This window comes from Cygnus olor, chromosome 1 (assembly GCF_009769625.2).
Source record: "Cygnus olor isolate bCygOlo1 chromosome 1, bCygOlo1.pri.v2, whole genome shotgun sequence".
NCBI lineage: Eukaryota > Metazoa > Chordata > Aves > Anseriformes > Anatidae > Cygnus > Cygnus olor.
The window spans coordinates 100,002,232-100,021,807 of record NC_049169.1 but is presented as its reverse complement, the minus strand read 5'-3'; the positions used below and the strand labels follow the sequence as shown (position 1 = coordinate 100,021,807).

Here is a 19,576-nt window from a genome sequence, read left to right as displayed (position 1 = left end):
CAATCAGCTAGCTTACAAAATATTTTTTTTAAAACCAGATTGGCCAAATTATGTCCAGACAAGGATGACTAAAAACATTGCTCTGCATTTGTCTGTGATGCACACAAAATTTGTGCCTCAGGTATTTCCATGTCACCAAGCTGCTGTTCTTTTGGTCACTGTCAACAGCTTGGTTCAAAATGCTGTACAGCTAGCAGAAAAAAAATGGGAGACTTTTGCTTGCTTCTACTTAAGCTCACATGAGTGAACTGCTTTGATAGTGAAAGGTGCTTCAGTCACAGGTTTCTGCCTCACCCCTTTGGTGGAACAAAGATAGGAAAACTGTGTGTGCGCTCAGGTGGATCTTTTGTGTGGGTCTGCAGTTTATGCTGAAAACTGCAGGCTAGAACAGCTGAGACATGAATGCTTGGGTCTGTTCTGTTGGCTTTGCTACTGGGCAAAGGGATGAGACAGGACCTTAGTAAATTGGTCCCATAAGATCAATTGGACCAAATCATGGCCTCACTGGAGAATTTGCTTGAGTATGATTTTTTATTTTTTATTTTTTTTACTTGACGTTGAAGCATATGGATCACATCATAGGGCTAATACAGTCCCCCTCACACAGATGTGTTGCTCATCTGCCCTGAGAAAAATAAAATATGTTAAATAATGCCTTTTATCTATTTTTAAATGTACACACATCAATTTTCCTGATCAATTTACAACTCCAAGTTTCATTTGCAAGTCCCTTATTATTTGCAGTATCTACAAACCTCCTCACTCTTTGTCAATCTATAGAGGAGTTACCAGCACACAGTCTAGCAAGGGATGAGTCTTTTTCAGTGTGGGACAGATCTGTGTGCTTATTAATAATGGAGGAGTTCTGATGGAGATGTTGAGACAAGCGATGGCATTCATTCAAATGACATCCACAGTACTAGTTTGCAGAGTACAAAACCTTCAATGGAAGCTCAAAAGATTTATTCCTCTGCCCCAGAATATAACTGGAAGTTCTGGTTGCTGGTATTCTACCACTTTGGATATCACATACTTAAACTCGGATGTTACTAAGGAAAATGGTGAGATTTGCACTGGTACCATCAGTGTCTATGACACTGAATAATTAAACTCAACACAGAATATAAGGTGCCAGCATATCTGGAAATGAGAGTATGGTAAAATTTTTCTGTTCACACAATTCTGAACAGAACACCCCATCTTTTAGAGTTGTTTTCAGCAAGTGAATTTTAGATTTAGGAAGAAAATGCTGGATCACACCAATTTATTCAAAGTATTCATTCGGACAAGTTCTACATTTTTGGCCTTAAAATCAAGTTGTAAATTCTGCAGAAACTCATAGGGACATCAGAAAAGCACGGGGACAGCACATATGCATTTACCAGCTCATGCTAGCCTTTGCTCCCATCTGAAATCTGAAAATAGCATATTATTTTTCAGCACTGCTTGTTTTATTTCAGTGTTCATGAATGTCTTGAATCTGCAGGGGAGTCCCTTCAGTGACCAAGGCCGTCCTGCAATATTTTTCTCCTTTCCGTCTTGTCACAGCTATTGTTCTCATGGGCTCCCACCAAATTAAAAAAAAAAAAATCATAACTAGGAAAATGAGAATGGATGAGGAACAGTCTTAACTTGGCTCCTCTCTCTCCACATCTGTCCTTACTAAATACTGTGGCACTTACCATTGTGCTTTTGCCCTCACAGTGCCTACTGTGCCTGACTTTCCTCACAGGTTGGGCTGTCAAGTGAACAGCACAGAAAATTATACAACAGTCCTGAAAAAGTGACCAAGATTTGTAACAGCTTCTGCAATCAAGTGGCTTGTACCTGCTGCGTAATACTGGCAAGAGCTGAGTGAGTAGAGTATAGCATAGTTTTATTTATTTGTAAAGCTTAGTCATAGTTCTAGGATGAATTGTGCCCTTATTGCCTTAAAGGCCTTAAAGGTGATGTGGAGTAAAAAGAAGGGCTGATGTGTTCAAACCGTTGCCTGTGTGGAGTTAGTAAAATAACAGCTTCGTGCTGACTAACTGGATGGGGACCATACAATAACCTGATCAGCCTGTCCTGAACAAACAAATGAACTTTTCACATGTATTTATCCTGTTTTTGGGGATGAGTGTGCTATTACACTTTTCTTTCTTTTCTTTTTTTTTTTCTTTTTTTTTTCTATTTGTAGTTTGCTGCTGCTGCTGTTTACCCAGCTCTTCTTTAGCTCATGGCCCTACTTGTTTAGCCAGGTCTCATCTCCTCTTCAGATTTAGGCAGCCTTGATTTTCAAGTGCTCCCTCCTCTGTGGGACCACAGAGGCAATCCACTGACCAGTGCAACGCTTGGCCTCTTCCCATGTGTAACGGGGCATGTAGCCAAAATCCTTTTGTGCCTTCCTATAGGAGAAAGTGAATGGGGTGTTCAGGAGGGTGACCAGGTGACGGTTGGTGGAGGGGACGTACCTGACAAAGGGCCTGAGCAAGAAGCTCATGATCTCCAGCAGCAGCGAGAAGTAATACAACACTGACAGAGGCATGGGGAGCCGGGGCTCAATTCCAAACCCCAGGTCCTTGGTAAGCTCATAATTTAGGTCTGCATAGCTCATATGAGGAGTGTCATCTGAGATGTAGTAGAATTGCCCCCTGATATGTCTGGCTTTCTGTGGGACCTGCAAAGCTTTGGCTGCCTGCACATGTGCCCAGGCAATGTTCCCCACATATACAGGGTTCACTAAAGCCTCCTTCCTGGAGAAGCGTAGGTAGACATTTTTGTTCAACAGACACTTATCCAGATGACCTTGAAGAAATGGGCATCCTTCTCCAAAAATGTACATGGATCTCAGGGCACAAGTCAGCAGCACACCACCATCCTTCAACACCTGGCCATCTGCTTTCAGCACAAAGTCCTCTGCCAGTCTCTTACTCTGGGCATAAATGGATTTTGACATACACTCATAAACTGTATCTTCATCACCATTGAATACTGGGTCACCTTTGCAGTTTGGGCCTGTCACTTCTACGGTACTGGTGTATATGAAGTGCTGGACATTACAACGGGTAGACGCCTCCAGCAGCATCTGAGTACCTTCAAAAGAGAAATGTGCAAGTTAGGTTGCGTGTAGCTGGGTTGGCTGAAAAGGGCTCCAGCCTGGAACTCCTCAAGCATGAAAAAAAATTAATTAGTAATTTATATTAGATATAGTAAATATAGTAATAGCTTAATTAGCTATTCCTGCCATTGATGCTGTTTGAAAAATATGGGAAAGTAATAAAGTACTGAGGAGCTGGATAAAATCAAAAAAGATAGCAAGTTTTAACAAAACAAACATAAAATTATCTTGGTAGTTGATATCCATTTGGGATCAATTTCACCCTAATAAAATGTGCTATATTTTTAACAGCACATGGTTAAGTATTAACTCATGAAATGAAGGTTGTATGGTAAAAATGAAAAGGTTCTTACGGTAATGGGAACTTGAGCATCTTTCACTTAGCAGGTAATAAAGTAAATCTTCCATGGACCAGATCTGTAAGTTCTACTTGCACAAAGTCCTTCTGGTTTCAGAGTCAGCATTACAAGAACCTAGCCTGAATATAAATCTGAAGAAGTGATTCATAGAGGGTACTTTTGTTTGGATTATATTTAATTATTATTTAATTCCCTTCCTCCTAAAAATTTAATATAATTCCCTTATCTTCCTAAAAAGATACTGTACCCCTGAGGCATTGTGTGAAATGTGAGCCAGAGAAAACCCCTGCATCACGGCAAATTTAACTTACAATTCATTGAGGTTCTCACACTCCCACCTGAGGTTTGAATTTGGAGACGCCACATCCACATACGCTTGCTTTGTCGCATCATCTTCGTGAGAGCCCATTCAAAAGGCTTGAAGTATGGAGGTTCCCACTTGGAGAATGGGGTTGCCAAAAGAAGTGCAATCTCTTAGTTATCAGACCCATCCCCTGTGTGTTCTTGGGTTTTGTCAGCTCCCATGGGGGAGGTTGGGTCTGCTCCCATCCAGACCACTCTCATCTGGGGAAGCTGAAAAGAGCTAGGAACTTTCCTTCTTTAGGTGTCCTATGTTTATAGGCCTGAATTAGAAGCTAGGTGGATTTTTTAACTACAAAAAAAAGGAGTGGGAATTAACTGGAATTTGTTTGCTTATGTTCTGGTTTGTGAACACGCACATCTGGTTCCTTGACACATTTTTATTATAAAAGTTTTGTTTTCTAGGAGAAACAAAACTTTCATGCTGCATGCCTGTGAAGTACATAGCAGTGTCTTGGCTGGCTGGAAAGCTGAAAGAGCATCAGAGTAGAAGTGGAGGAGAAAAGGGAAGAGGACTTTGATATTTAGCAACTGACCTTAGTGGCTGTTTGATCTGCGAGCAGTACTGGTGTGTGCTTTCATTTTACCACTTGTTTTCAGCTAACCCTCACTGCCCAAATTATTTTATCCACAGACACATTCTGTCGGGGGGATCTGAATATTTTGTGCCTAAGTCTAAACGTGCTGAAAGGAATAACAGTGCAAACAAATAAACCCTCTAGCTCTGATCCAGCTCCTTTCTGCTTTTGGGACATTTAATTTTTATTTTGTATTTTTTAAGGGGTATAGGCAACATATTCTGCTGTGAAAAACAGATTGTAGCAGGAGGATGGTCATAAAGAGAAAGCTTTATAAATCCCCTCTCTGAACCCCTGTGTATTTATTTTTCATACCAAACAACGGACATGTTTACAGGAACTTGGCTTTTTGCTCTTCCCTCCTGGCAGGGACCTGAAAAACTGCCTGCTGGGCTCTAATTTGTGGCCACTTTCAATCTGTGGCTTTGAGTGACTAGAAATGAAACATTCTGGAAGCTAAATACACAGGTGATAGGCCAGGCTGAAATGACAAAAATGACATCTCATTGTTTTTAAGATGTGTGTAAGAGACAACTCATCTACAAAGAACACTCTCTTCCTCTGAGCACTGGAGTGCAGTCAATAATTGTAAAAGTGTTGCTTGTAGAAATATGTTCCATATTTTTCTGTGAAGAAGGCCTTTGTCTGTGGTAGAGAAGAACAAAGGACCAGGAAAACTGTCAGTGAAAATAAGAACATCTTCCCCAAATCCTCACCCAGGAGCTGGAGCAACACGGCCTGGGAGGTCAGCATGCAGGGAGGGTAAGCAGAACCTGTTTACTGAAAGGCATAGAGAGGGATCACAGGAAGGGGGATGCACTTGTTCTTTTAGGAAATATATTGAAATTTCCTGACAGCTGATACCACACAGGCCATTCCTGAGCCCAAGCCTTCCCCCTTAATCTGACCTTTCTTTACAAGGAACAGGAAGCCCTTAGTAGAAAGGGAGATCCCATCACTGAAGTCACTAAAAACCCTCCCTCCCACAGCCTTGAGTTTTCCAGGGAAATCTTAATAATGAGCTCTAAGTGGGAAAGTACCTGCTTCTCAGAACTGCATTCATGCACACACAGACGTAACAGCAAATGAAGGCAAAGGAAAAGAAGAGTGAGCAAAAGAATAGGAAGCAGAGAGACACAGGATCTGGGGCATTGGCAATCAAAGTTTGCTGTAGTTGCAGCCAAAGACTGTAGTATTTGTAAAAACTGGAAAATGTGTTCAGGCAATTGTGTTACAGATTTTTTTCAGATGCATATTGGGATTTCAGAGATGAATTGCTTCCAAAAAGGTACACTGAGCATGGAATTATGACTATCCCCTCCAAAGGCAAAGACTGTGCAGATCTCGGGATGGGTGTATGTGAGTGCTAACAAAAGTGAACAGTCCTGCAGTGCCCCACAGAGCGTGACTGATGCACACTGGCCGTGGAGGTGGCCAGAGCTGCATAGGACTACACATATACATGGCTTTCACTCACATGTGTAGCTGTGCGAACTGCAGAACAACCCAGTGAATCTGGCTCAGAAACAAATCATGTCAGGTGTTCCCTTTCCTGAGCAGATGATGATTAGCACTTAATAAAAAGAGGTCTGAGAAAGGTGCTTTGCCTGCTTACCTGTTACGTTGACTTCCCAGAGCATCTGTGTCTCTACAAGGCCCAAGAAGTCAATGACAGAAGCTGTGTGGATGACAAGGGAGACCCCCTGGCAGGCACGGTACAGGAACGTCACATCTCGGATGTCCCCCTCCAGGATTTTCACCTCTGTCTTGCCCTGGAATTCTGCAAGGGAAGCAGACAGCAAAGCAAAAGACCTCCTGGGCACCGTAAGGTGAGCTCTGACAGGAGTGGTGAAGGGCTGCATAGATGCTGAAGCTGTTCCTGGGGGCTCCTGAGTGCCCAGGAACAGGAGCAATATTTTAAGGCTGGCAAAACAGAAGGCGTTTTCCAGTGGCTGTATTGCCAAGTGCTAACTACAGTGCTATACAGGTCTATGTTGCTTTACCTACCATATGTTTGCAGCCAATATTTAATATATTTTTTGTTTGTTTGTTTTTTTAAATGAAATTTCCCCACTTCTGTCAAGGGCCTGAAGCTTCCTTCAGGTGTGACATGGATCTGTTTTAAATTTCACAGAGGGAGAAGTTTTAGCTATGTATGTTCTGGTGATTGGCTATTAATAAAAGTGTTAATCCAAGTACCAAACAGCCAGGCACTGCATGCTCACATCTTCAGGTGATGAATGGTAGCATGTGCACACAGAGCTGTTCACACTTAATTCCTGCTCCTTGACTTTGCTCATATTGCAGCTCTTCTAATACATTACTTACAGTTCTGGCACCCCTCCTTTTTTACCTACCTAGATCACAACTTACCATGCCTTTACTAACTCTGGTGCTGGCTCCATTTCAGCTTGTACACTGTGGGACCTTTTTTAGCATGCATATCCTTCTGGTCCAAATCTGAACTCTTAAGGCTTCATTCCTCAGCCCTGGCTTGCTTTAATCCCTATCTTCCTGGTCAAGCTCCCTCGCTCCCCAGCAGCTAATGTGTGTGACAGTTCTCGATCTTGGAGCCACCCTTCTCCTAAATTTTGCTGCACAGCATCCTAATACAGTCCAGAACTACGCTTCAAAATTGAATCGGCACAGGTTGATGGCATGGAGAAAATTGCAGCCCGGCGACATGCTGCCCTCCAGGGAAATCTGGTGGCCTGCCTGCAGCTGTGTCGTGGGAGAGGACTTTCTCAGCATGATGTACATCTTCTAAGGACGCAGTGTCACTACAGCAACACGTATCCTCTCCTGAGCCTCTGCTGTGCGTGCGCTAGAGGGCTCCCCAGGCACAGCTACTGGCAGGGGGCTCCGAGGCACAGGCAGATGCTGTGCCCTCTTCCAGCGGAATTCAATGGCCCGTTTAGATAAGGGGAGAATTTGATAAAATCTGTATAGCTTTTAGCCTCAGCCGTGACAGAAATCTTGTCTATCCTAGTGTTTTTGCACTGGCTCCAAAGCAGGCAGGATTTCATCCCATATCTTTAATGGAGAAACACTAACAGATACAGATGCTAAGAAATAGAAACGAGTAGGAATTATCTTTTAATCTTTTTACCTGGTTTTCTCTCCTCCTTTGTGGAACCAGACAGAATTTCATCCTGCATTAATTTAACAATTATTCTAATGCAACAAGTTTGAGGGATTTTTTTTTCTCTTTACATCTGAAATATGAAACAGGAATCTAAATGCTCAACATTTACAAAAGTCCTACTAAAACTAGAGTTACTGCCCTCCAGCACTACCACTGCCGTGTGCTGTCTTGTGCTCCTATTTTACAGAATGCATTTATTTCCTAAGGCTGTGTTTTCAGGTGGTTTATACTGATCTCCACTGTGAATTGATTGAAAGATATGTTTTTCACAATGTAAATTCTGACATACATTCACTTCAGAGTGGTACCTGTACCTAGGCAGAAGCTAGGCAAATTGAGGTTTTTACACATGAAAACCAAAGCTTTCAGGAAAAATGTAGAAGAAACTGCGTTGTATAAAGCTGATCACAGAGACAGCTGGTACTGGTCATTGGAAAGCTGCTGTCCAGCTGCTTTGTGCCTTGCTTGGGCTTGCAATTTAAGTTGTGTGTGTGATATGAGACAGGAAAGCTGTTCCTGCCTTCCACTTTAGTCAGCAGAAGTTGCCCTTGAAAATACAATATGGACCTTGTTCACTGCCTTACCAACATAAGCTAACTCTGAGGAATCAGCAGACTGCTCTTGGTGTGCTCTGGGAAGAGGAAAATGACAGGTGAGCTTGGAAGTAGAGAGAGGGGAAAAAATGAATGGCTGGCAGGTAATGGTTTCAGTCTGAGATGGACAGCAGAGAGAAACTTGATTTCTGTCTTCAAAGCCAATTGCCCAGGCATCAAAACCCATGCATGCATCAGGTGGAAGGGGGATGAAGAGAATAAATTCAACCCAGCTCTCCATTTTTGCATTCTGTAGTTATGAGAAGGTACATAGCCACTGAGATAGCTTCTTGTACTTCACCAATGGTTTCTCTGGCTTCCAAGCTGCTGTGAGCAATGCTCCCTGCTTGCTAAGGGGTAGTTTTTGCTTGGAAATGGGATGCTTACTCAGGAAAATACAATGTCCTATTGTGAACAGTGTCTGGCTCAGCAATGCAGTCAGACTATTTGCCCTAAATTGTCTTTCTTTATTCTATGTCTTGTTTAAAGTTCGAGCAACCAGTAATGTCTGTGGGATTTCAGGAGCTTGAAGTACATCTTACTCTTTTACAGAGCTCCTAAGGGCTGCAGGGTGGATGGTGGTTAGAGGCACTCATGAGAGCTCTCCACTTTCCTGATTAAATGGATGCTTCATAAAAATGATCTTTCATTCATGTGATAAAATTAAAAATTGCATTGTATTTTCATTTGTAAAGGGCAATGCAATTTATTAGTGTCTTTAGCCTGTGGGGGCTGAGATGTTTATTCTGTCCCAATTTCGGCTACTGAGATGTTCAACTTGCACGTGCTCCTGTCTTATTAGCTACGACCCTGACTCAGCAAAGATACTGCAAGCAAAATGTGCTCAAGAGTTCAGTGAGAAAGAAAATGACTCAGCCCTGCTCCTGGCTATGCAAGAAATCCAAACAATGTGTGCCAGTAAGCCAAAGTCCCTGCAGTAAAAATAATGGAGAGAATAGTAATGGGGAGAAATAATGGCTGAGAAGACTTTAGCCCCACAGGGTTTGCATTGGGAATAGCAAGTGCTGTGCTATAGAAGGGCTTGAAAGGGAATGGCAGGAAACTTTCAGGTAGTGCTGAGCACAGGCACTTGAAGAGATGTAGCTATAGAGGCTGATACACACAGAAGGACCACCAGTTCAAATGTAGGGGCCTAAGGCAGTCCAAACACATCTGAACTGCCTGCCTTCTCTTCCTACTACCTGTCTGTGGGGGAAAAGAAAAAATAAAAAATGTTCTGATACTTGATTTTTCCCTTCCTCTCGTGCTGTTCAGATAGGCAGCAGGAATGAAGCAAGAGTAGGAGAGGGCGGTATCTGGGCAATGTTCAGGAGAGGAAGGTGGGAGGAAAAGGAAAGAAGGCACAGAGCTTTCTTTTTAACAACAAAAAAAAAAAGGATTAACAAAACCTCTGCTGCAGCCCAGCCAAGACTGTGCTCACACATGCAGTTGTTTTTGCTCCGCAGGAAGCTCCACAGTCCCCACAAAGTTCTCATGGCACAGAGCAGATGTTTCTGTGCTGCCCTGCTGCATCAGTGCTAAACCACACACACTACTGGTGCTGCAGAAGCTTGTGCCTACTGCAGTTGCAGGCTGTGGGTCCTGCCTGGAAATCAGAGCAGAAAGGACTGCTGCAAGGCTCAAGCGCATCGAGCAAATCTACATGAATCCAGTGAAATAGTGAATGAGATTTAATGAGGAGGAAGTCAAGGTTGTATAAAACCATCCTAAAGGCTTGTGCAATTTGCACCAGGTTTATGGTGCGCTGTTACTATTCTTCAGTGATACTTAAGCACTTTATAGAAAGACCGTGGCTCTTTAACATGTTGTATGCAGATATTCTGTACGGATTCCCACACAGATAATGTCAGTATGGAGGAAGAATGGTTTTGAGGTTAAGATGTAATGGAGGAAAGCGCATCAATTAAGTGTCTGTATGGCAGGGACTCATGAGTATGACCAAATTTAGGTACCCATGTGACATTTAAATAGAAGTGCTTAGGATGCCAGGAAATGGGACATTTAAAGCACAATACTCTGAGCTGCTTTCTCCACCACATACTGCTTCTGGCTGTGGGTGCATCACTCATTTATGCTGTCTCCAGTCCATTCAAGAAAACAAACCCCGACTTGTCCTCTGCAAATGAGTCCTGGCCCTTCTGTGCATACCACAAAAGAGTTCTGCTCTCCAGGCAACTACAGTAATAATAACAATAATAACCAAATTTTAAGCTATAACCTCACAAATCTGAGCCCCTGCAGGCCCATGTTAATCTAATTAATCACAGGTTGGAGAAAACGATCAGCACTGGCACCCACAACTTTGCCACTTGCACATCAGAGCCCAGGGCAGCATGCTCTGGGTTACACTGTCCCCCAGTTACAGCACTGGCTTCATTTTCCTTCTCCCCAGGAGAAGGGTGAGATTTTTGCATTCATGTGGGTTTTGATGCAATAGAAGCCAGGCTTAAGGCAGCTGTTTGCTGCTCTACAAGTATATTGGTCTTTCTTCTGACCTAGCGAAGCCTCAGGCTCTGGCAAAGAAAACTCTTGCTATTAAGTTTTACGCCTGATTTCTGTGCTGGAGGGATAAAGCAAGAACTCCTTGAAATAAAGTCTATGCCTAAAAAAACAGGTTAGGGTGGGAGGTAAGGGTGCCCAAGCTATACACCTGAGACAAAAGCACACATACCCACAAAGCATTATCCTCACAAGATGGTACTCACTTCCAAAGCTCCTGAGTGCTTCACTGCTAAAGGCTTTGTCCAGCAGCCGAATCTCAGCCAGTGCCTCCTCTTCTTCCAGAAGTAACTGGATAATCCTCTGGCCAAGAAATCCTCCTGCTCCAGTCACCAGACAGCTTACCCCAGCCAGTGACATTGCTCTGGGTTGCTCGTCAGTGCCAAAATGGCTCTTCCTTGAAGTTTAACTGGCCGTTTCTCCTCCTGCCTGAGAAAACAAACACAGGACATCAACCTCCAGAGTCTTTACAGATCCCAAGGTGTTACCAGAAAGACAGAATATTGAAAAGCAAACTGACCCCTACGTTAAACAACATTTTTTAAAGCATTTCTAACTTCTGCTATCTATTCCTATACAGAAATAGCTTGCACATTTTCCCATGCACAGAAAAAAATTATTTATTAACTATTACAAACTGAAGAAGTTAAATCTGAAAAATGCTCAATATCAACTTCAATGCTAAACAAACCCCAATGATGTCTGCTTCAATTCTTGGTTCCACCCCTCTAGCATTCAGAAGACTGCGGAGATTTTCTTGCATTTATATACTGCACTGCACCACCTTGGACATTTTGCTTCCCCTCCCTCTCACATCTCCCTTGCTACAAATGAATGTGGTGCTTCCACCCCTCCCCTCTGAGAGGAATGTCCTTGATGCAGCGAGGTCTGAATGCCTCATTAGATTTGGTCCTAAGTCCTAGGAGGGTAAATCCTCACTCTCATAATTCTCTGTAGCTGTGCTTGCTTGTATAACACAATGTTAATATGAAGGGAGAGAACATTAACATTAAATGTAAATAGCAGGAGTAGCTGTTTACGCTGTTGGTGATGCGACTCTTTTCTAGTTTTTTGGATGCTGGGCTCCCCCATTATAGCAGGGATTTCTAACTCTGTGTGAGAGAAGGGACTTTGTATTTGTTCAGGATACTTGAGGCTTTTGAAGTGATGAAATGTTCTGAAGTATAGAGTGGTTAAATAAAGCTGCTGGAAAGAAAGATTTACCACTGAAATGCCCGGTGTTAGAGTATCTCATCAAAATAAGGCTGTGGCTGGCTTTACAGTGAACTGTGTCATTATTTTTTACACTTCCAAAATACAAGGAAAACACCTGGCTATTTCTCACTAGAGGTTCATTCCCGTTCTAGCAAAACTCTTTCCTAGTGTGGGACCAGGATAAGGCTTAGGCATAAGTTTGAAGCGCATAATATTTACATTGCCTTCCCAGGTCTTTGTGTCCTAGAAGAATGCCCTGACTTGAGCTGTATTTTTTTCTCTCTCAATCATAGATAGTAAGACTGAAGCAAGATGTTGAACAGATAGCCACCTTAAAAGCTGCTATGGGAAATTATAAAGAAGCCCAACAGCACAACTAATCACTGAGATCACTGGAAAGAGGATCACTGATTTCAGGCATAGCTGGAGTGGATCTCTAAAAATGCTGCATTGTATTTTTGCATTAAATTCCCTAAATTCCCTGCTTTAGTCTGTGGTCATGATTTTGGTTCAATCACTAAAGAGAGCCCTGGAGAAAAGCTATAGGAACATCATCCCCCATCATTACTTTTTTAGAGCAAAACTGCATCTTCAAATAATCACAGGAAAGCAAAGCCATCTTTGTTCAAGGAGAAAAGAACTTCTGGCTGACACAGATGATAAAATTTTGGCAACTGTTTCAATGACACTGTCCTTGAAAATCCTTCTCTGACCCCCACAAAGCTTAAAAAAAAGTTATTTGTGCTTCTTTCCTTGGCTCCACTCAGACTGGACCTTGACTCTGTATGTTCTTATCAGAAGCTGGTGCAAATTAATTTTGTGCAGTATGTGCATTTTGCAAGGAAAAATAAGCCCACTGCTGCAGAAATGGTCTTCTCAGAAATGGTACTTCCTTTTTACATTTAGAAAGGAAATAAAATGCCTGAAAGAGGCATTATAAAAAGACACAACGCAACAGAGCCTCTTAGAATACAAAACATTTTCTTACACCGTGCTTACCTATTAGTATGCCTGAGCTTATCTGGAGCAGCACTTGATATAACATGAATGTTGTGTAGAGGACTGTAGGGACATTTATTGCCGCTGTACTTTAGTCCTCTTAGGTATTTACTACCGGGCCAAATGCTTCACACGGTTTGAGTGAATTTCATACATCAGTACACAGCAGACCTCATTTGAACCGCCTTTTGTGGATATCAGAGACCAGACTGCAGCACTTTGCTCGGTTTAAGACCCACTGGTGCTTGCTGGTGCTTTCCTGTGATTTCACCTGGAGTGAACTTCCTCACCTTCAGTTTCTTTTTGGTGCTGCTGTGTGGTGTTGTAAGGTGTCACGACAGCTCCTCTGTGCAGCAAACCGGAGTGGCTCTGGTACTGCCTGAAGCACATGAAGGCAGATGCTGGAAAGGACTGTACGCCCCAGAGAGTGCTTACAGAGCAGCTTCAGTGAGCAGTGAGGCCGGAGCACGCCAGACCCCTGACCACTAGGAACAACTTGAAAGAACTCAAGGCTATAGCATTGGCTTGGGATTTGCAGACTAAAACATAATTTAACATCATCTAAAAAGTTTGCCAACACTGCACTCCGTGTCAGGGTGCAGTCATTTTTAACTATGTTGTCTCCGTCCTCCTTGGCTTTATCATAAAACAAGGCCTTCATGATCTGATATTTTCCTGATGTATACAGAGGTGGACAGGAATGGGTTGCATGTCTAAGAGTTGCATTTCAGAAAATCATTGCTTGCAAATTTTGGCTTGTGTTGGAGGATTGCCATACACGGACTAAGCGGATAGCCTAGTACATGTGCAACCCACTGTATCCCATCACACCCATGTTCCTAATCTGATGGCCCAGGAACAGTGTTGGTGCTCCAGCTTTCTTGGTGCCTACTGTGACAGAAATACTTTTGGGAAATGGCTGGCTGGTATTAGGAGAACACATTTTCTTAGACTTGCCACAAGGAGAAAAAAAAAGGGATTGTGAGGAGGGGAAGGGTGTGGAAAGAGGCGCTGAGAAGAGTGGAGATGAGAAGACAGAAAGAGAGAAATAGTGAAGGAAAAATTCCCAGCAGCACTTAGAACAAACTGAATCATGGCACTAGAATTAATAAATACAATAACCTTTGCAGAACACCTAAGTTTTAGGTAGGATAAAAGTAGTATGTTTTTACAGAAGTGATGTATTACTGCTCAATCAGGCAAAAGAAGCCATCTAGGAGAAGGAAGAGAAGGACAGGTCCCTTTGTCCAGAAAAAAAAGTCTGTTTTAGGTCGCTAGATTGTGCCTGGTTGTCCAGGCTGATGAGAACTGAAGCAGAGAAAAGCAAAGACATGCTTATTATTTTAACTGGACCTTTTGCTGTCTAAACATAGAGTAATTGTGACCAAAAAAAACCCGTGACAAATCCATGTGTTTCTCATATTAAGAATGAACATGTTTCTTAACATCAGGTGCCTGTAAGCTTAAAATGTCTACATGCTGGCAGTTCTGGAAAAGTGGGTGTACTTTGAGTCATAGATGTACCCAAGGATAGGTTCTCCCCTTCAGGATGGGAGGCACTGTTCCCTGGAAACATTTTCCTTTGTCTTCTGATTACACATTGACAAGGGGCAACAAGACTTAAATAATTAACTTTTGGATCAGTATGCTGAAAGACTAAACACAACTTCTCATAGTGAGGAATAGTTTTAAGACACTTCAACAAAGGTATGATGATCACCACCTTAAGAGGCCTCAATGTTTTTGTGTGTTCAAGCCTGACAAAGAAAATCTCTCCTATTGCAGTAGTATCAATTTCTTTTGGTAGAAGGGAGAAAGTGACTGTAAACTTTTCTTACATGATCTTCATGATCAGAAAGACTTACTTTAGTATTCCTTGCTTGTGTGCTTAGACAATTGTGCTGAACAATTAACTAGAAACAAACATTTAGTCTCTTTTTCCCTTTAGTTTTAGGTAGAACTGTGTTTCCTCAACTGAAATTGATGAGTGAATTATATATTTAAAGGCAGTAGAAATTTGCACCATATGCCAAAGGAAAATGTTTAATTTGGATCCACTTTGTAGATAAACTACCCTTGTAAATAGCCTGACTCCACGTCCCTGCTACATCCTCCAGGGATGCTGGAAGGCAGCAGGGTTTGATTAGTTCTTAACCCACATGTTTACAATCTCTTTGGGCACCGCTTTTGGGGAAGATTTGACCTTGCTTGAATTTGCATGAGAGATATTCACAACAATCAAACACAGAAAGCAGCAGGACAGAGTGTAGAAAGGGGGCATGTGGCTTTGGTATACACAGGCAAAAGCTTAATCTAGATCATAAAAAACATCCAAAGTCTTGGAAAACTTGTAGAATGGGCTTGCACAATAGCCTCTCAGCCTGGTGGAACCCTGTGAGCTCTTCTTTTAAGCTCACTCACCAAATATTTTTATTTTCCTCAGAAAATGCTTTCTGGGGCCTCTTTCACAGATGTTTAAGTGTTTCCTTAGCAGCTCCATGGTAGTAAGGAAGGGTACAGATCTGATATATTGTCCTTACTGTTTTTAGGCTGATGTTCCCCAACAACTTTGAAAGGAGCCTCTGGAGGTCTCTTCTCACAATGATGTCAGTTTAGATGAGGTTGCTCAGGGCCTTGGACAGTCAACCTCTGAATGGCTCGAAGGATGCAGGTTTCACTAAACCTCTGGGGTCCCACTGCAGCGTGTGACCACCCTCATGAAGAATTTTTCTCCACTAATTTCTAACTGGAATTTCCCTCATTGCAGCTCGTGCCCACTGTCTTTCATTCTTTTCCTATGCACATGTGAGAAGTTGGGCTGCACCTTCTGTGTTCCCTCCAACTGGGTGGCAAAAGGCAGTGGTAAGAGCCCCTCCACCAACTTTATTTAGCCCTCTCAGGACTGAACAAACCATGTTCACATAGTCCCTTCTTGTACAGCCTTGAAGTTCATCATAGGGTGTGATGTGCTATTATTCCTGTCTTATCTGCCTGGCTATAAGTCTGCCCACAAAGTTTGTTATTACTGGAACAGAGAGAAAGGCCTCCATGTGAAGGCCTCTGGAAGATCACTGCAGATACTTTTATCTCTGTGAGAAATTCAGGTCTAAACAGGATGAACTAACAGGGCTAGCTTCTCTTTTCTGCCTGCTTACGGCCACCTTAGGGCTTATACAGAAGGTCACTTGGTAGCTTGGCTCCTCTCACCCACGTTAGGGAAGTGGGCAAAATGACAGTTGCCAGTTGCAAAGCTCATTGCTGTGAATTGTATGTGCCCACATCTTAATGGTACCACATTTTTACTCATTTTGTCTGCTCTGTGTCACACCAGATACATACTGGTGAGCACAACACTACGGGAGAGTGCAGTTAGCACACCCAGAGCTCTCTCCTTTGGTACTTGATCACTATAGCATGACACTGGCACAAGCTTGACTGGCAAAATCTTTATTGCTCTTATCGCTGCATTTGTGCATTAAGGAAATGGCAGTCATAGTTGATAGACCTGCTTAGTTCTCAAATCCCCCTGGCCCTGGAGGAGAGGGGGTAGCAGGGGACAGTACACACACAGCCCTGAAATCTACTTGGTATCTTAAAGAAGACAACCACGCAAAGATGGAGCAGCAGGTTGGTAGAAGGTCCAGCACTCCATCACTGCTCTGCATTTTTATCCCCTGGTTGTACAATTCAGAAAAACCTGGAGAAAGTCTAGCAGAAAACAAGTAGAAATGCTGAGTCCTCTGAGTCCCAGTTCTAGCGATCTGACCAGAACTTTGCTCGCTCTTTCTGAGTTGCCTTTAAACTGTAACAATATTCATTTAAAAATGTATGGACTGTACTTTATTTTGCTTTTACACAATATTAAGCAAGATAATTGCAGATTCTGGTGATTCTGTTGGTATAAAATCTGCTGTAGACTACACATGAGAACAGGGAGAAAATTCAGTTTAGTTTATTTCTATTGATGAGTGAAGTATTTAAAATATTGGAAATGCCAGAACTAAAGAACTAAACTAACAATCTTGGTTTTACCTCCAACATGAGGGTCTTTCAGTCCAGGATCTCCTTTTATTTCCAAAATCTCCATTTTATTTTCACCATCAGCCCCCAATCCCTGCAGAGGAAGAAGAATGCCAGGGAGCAGGCAGAACAATCAATGTGTATGGGTATCATAGAAAAATTGAATATCCTGAGTTGGAAGGAACCCACAAGGATCATCAATTCCAATTCCTGGGTCCCCAAAGGACCACCCAAAATATCAGACTACGTGTCTGAGGGCATTCTCCAAATGCTTCTTGAACTCCAGAAGGCTCGGTGCCATGACCACTTCCCTGGGGAGGCTGTTCCAGTGCCTGACCACCCTCTCAGTGAAGAATATTTTCCTGGTATCCAGACAGAACCGCCCCTGTTGCAGCTTCAAGACGTTTCCTAGGGTCCTATTGCTGGTCACCAAAGAGAATAGATCAGCGCCTGCCCCTCTGGTCCCCCTTGTGAGGAAGCTGTAGGCTGCCTTAAGGCCTCCTCTCAGTCTTCACTTCTCCAGGCTGAACAAACCAAGTGACTTCAGCTGCTCCTCATACATCTTGCCCTCCAGACCCTTCACCATCTTTGTAGCCCTAATTTGGATACTCTCTAACAGTTTTATGTCTTTCTTATACTGTGGCACCCAAAACTGCACACAGTACTTGAGGTGAGGCTGCACCAGTGCAGAATAGAGCAGAACAATCCCTTCCCTTGACTGGCTAGCAGTGCTGTGCTTAATGCACCCCAGAATATGTTTGGCCCTCCTGGCTGCTAGAGCACACTGCTGGGTCATGTTCAGCTTGGTGTCAACCAAAACCCCCAATCGCTTTCTGGGGGGCTGATCTCCAGCATCTGGTCCCCCAGTCTGTACATATAGGGTTGTCCCTTCCCAGGTGCAGGACCTGGCACTTGCTCTTGTTAAATTTCACATTGTTGGTGATTGCCCAACCCTCTAATTTGTCTTTCTGCAAGGCCTCACCACCCTTGATGGAGTCATCAGCTCCACCCAATTTGCTATAATCCGTGAATTTGCTCAAGGAACTTTCAAGTCCTATATCCAAATTGTTTATGAAAACATTGAAGAAGACTGGTCCTAAAATGGATTCATTCCTAATCCATAAAATTGATTCATTCCTAAAATGGATCACATGGAGCGCTTCTATTTATGCCAAAGAGCAGGGCGACAGGGTTTCTTTGAGTCCTGCAGGGAGAGGCACCAGCTGAATGGTGGAGCCTTGGACAACAGCTCCAGGGTTCAGGTATCGTCACACCAGCTGAGTCCTGCTTTGCATGACTCAGTCCTTCCTATTCTTGCAGATCCAGGGGATTAGCAGAGAGGAGAAAGAAGAAAATAGCTGTGAGTGTAGAAAAAATGGAGTCTTGAGTGCATGGGAAGACAGGAAGGTGCACTAAGCAGAGGAGGTGCCCAGCAAGTTGGCAGTTCTCTGTTGCTGCCCAGCATACCTCAGCCATTTTGTGCAGCCCTGAAGTACCATATAAGCAGTAGCTGTCTGACCTTAAAAATTACTTTAAAGAAAGCAAGAAGCCATGTCTCTTGCCAGGTATTTTTAACATTACATTGCATTTTTAAAGAAGAGACACATTATATGTTTTCATTTGTAGTTTACCTAGACTTTTTTAAAAGACTTGATTAAGCCTGAGAATTTAAATCAGTTAAACTCTTTACTGAGATTCAGCTTATTTCCAGTTGCACTGGCCCAATTCCCCACTGATTTACATAACACATTTATAACAAAGACCAAATGTCCACACAGGAATTTCAGCCGTTGTAGATGAATTCTGTTTATGGCTTTACTTGGAGAGCATTACACAAAGATTAAAATCCAAGTGTTGTTAAACTCCTCCTAGGCCAAAGAGCTTACAGTAAACACATCTTTAGTGGATTACGTTGTAGCTGCAGCATTTGGATAAGCAAAAAATAGTGAAAAGCACCTTTTTGGTACTCCAGAGGCTAAAGCTGATCATAAAAAGCATAAAAATAGGTTCCACTGCTATTTCTAAAAAGGAAGCATGCAAATCCCTCCACAAGTGCCCGGTGGGAATGCATGCATTCGACTTCAAACACAGCCTGGGAGCACAGAGCCAGACAATGCTGAAGTGGTGCCAGCACAGGGCACACCCCACCACCTGTGGCTGTGGTGCTTATCAAGCAGAGTGCTCTGCTTACCCTCCCAAGGCTAGCTGCCCCATGCCAGCTGGGAGGAGGGTACTTCTGCTCACGCTGCAGCCTATGGCACAGACAAGCCCCAGTGGACATTAACCAACATCATCTGACTTCTGCCCTGTCTGCCCCTGCTCTGCCTCACCTCTGCTCTCCAGTGGCTCCCCCAGGTCTGGGCAGCAGCTTTCTTCATTGCTCCCTTCTCCAGGCTGAAGCACAGAAAGTGGCTCTGGTGCTCCCATGAGCCTTCCCAGACTGGAATGGGAAGAGAGCATTGAGACAGCAGAGCAGGTGGCTGGCTGCTGGCAGGCTGGAAAAGCAGGAACACAACCATCCTGAGTCAATGTTTTCTCCTTAGCGCTGCCAAACCGCCACAGAAACACCCTCCCCAAGCAATCTTTCCTGTCTGTGTTGCATAAGGATATCAGCAGGAGGTAGCAGCCTATTTGGGGAGGTTGGAGAGGGAGGCTGTGGCTGCTTTTCATATATCTGCAAAGGTCCA

At 43.2% G+C, this 19,576-nt stretch overlaps 1 protein-coding gene across 4 annotated transcripts; it reads right to left on the bottom strand.

Moving 5' to 3' along the window:
- Positions 1–2,093: 2,093 nt before the first annotated feature.
- Positions 2,094–19,347, bottom strand: LOC121077412 (3 beta-hydroxysteroid dehydrogenase/Delta 5-->4-isomerase-like). Of its 4 annotated transcripts, none has more exons than XM_040572670.1 (4): positions 19,220–19,347; positions 10,862–11,084; positions 6,013–6,177; positions 2,094–3,075 (listed from the first exon to the last, which is right to left on the bottom strand). In XM_040572670.1, exons 2-4 carry the CDS (start codon positions 11,013–11,015, stop codon positions 2,261–2,263), a joined length of 1,134 nt encoding a protein of 377 aa, XP_040428604.1. In that variant the 5' UTR covers positions 11,016–11,084; positions 19,220–19,347; the 3' UTR covers positions 2,094–2,260. The 4 variants fall into 4 exon arrangements, with proteins under 4 accessions (XP_040428604.1, XP_040428591.1, XP_040428614.1 ...); XM_040572657.1 differs by lacking the exon at positions 19,220–19,347 and adding an exon at positions 11,347–11,475; XM_040572680.1 differs by lacking the exon at positions 19,220–19,347 and adding an exon at positions 11,440–11,458.
- Between the last annotated feature and the right edge of the window lie 229 nt (positions 19,348–19,576).

Coding starts and splice junctions, on each gene's coding strand:
- LOC121077412 (XM_040572670.1), bottom strand. CDS start 11,015: ATGTCACTGGCTGGGGTAAGCTGTCTGGTGACTGGAGCAGGAGGATTT. Junction 6,178..10,861: donor AGCACTCAGGAGCTTTGGAA/GTGAGTACCATC, acceptor CTTCCCTTGCAG/AATTCCAGGGCAAGACAGAG. Junction 3,076..6,012: donor CTGGGAAGTCAACGTAACAG/GTAAGCAGGCAA, acceptor TCTCTTTTGAAG/GTACTCAGATGCTGCTGGAG.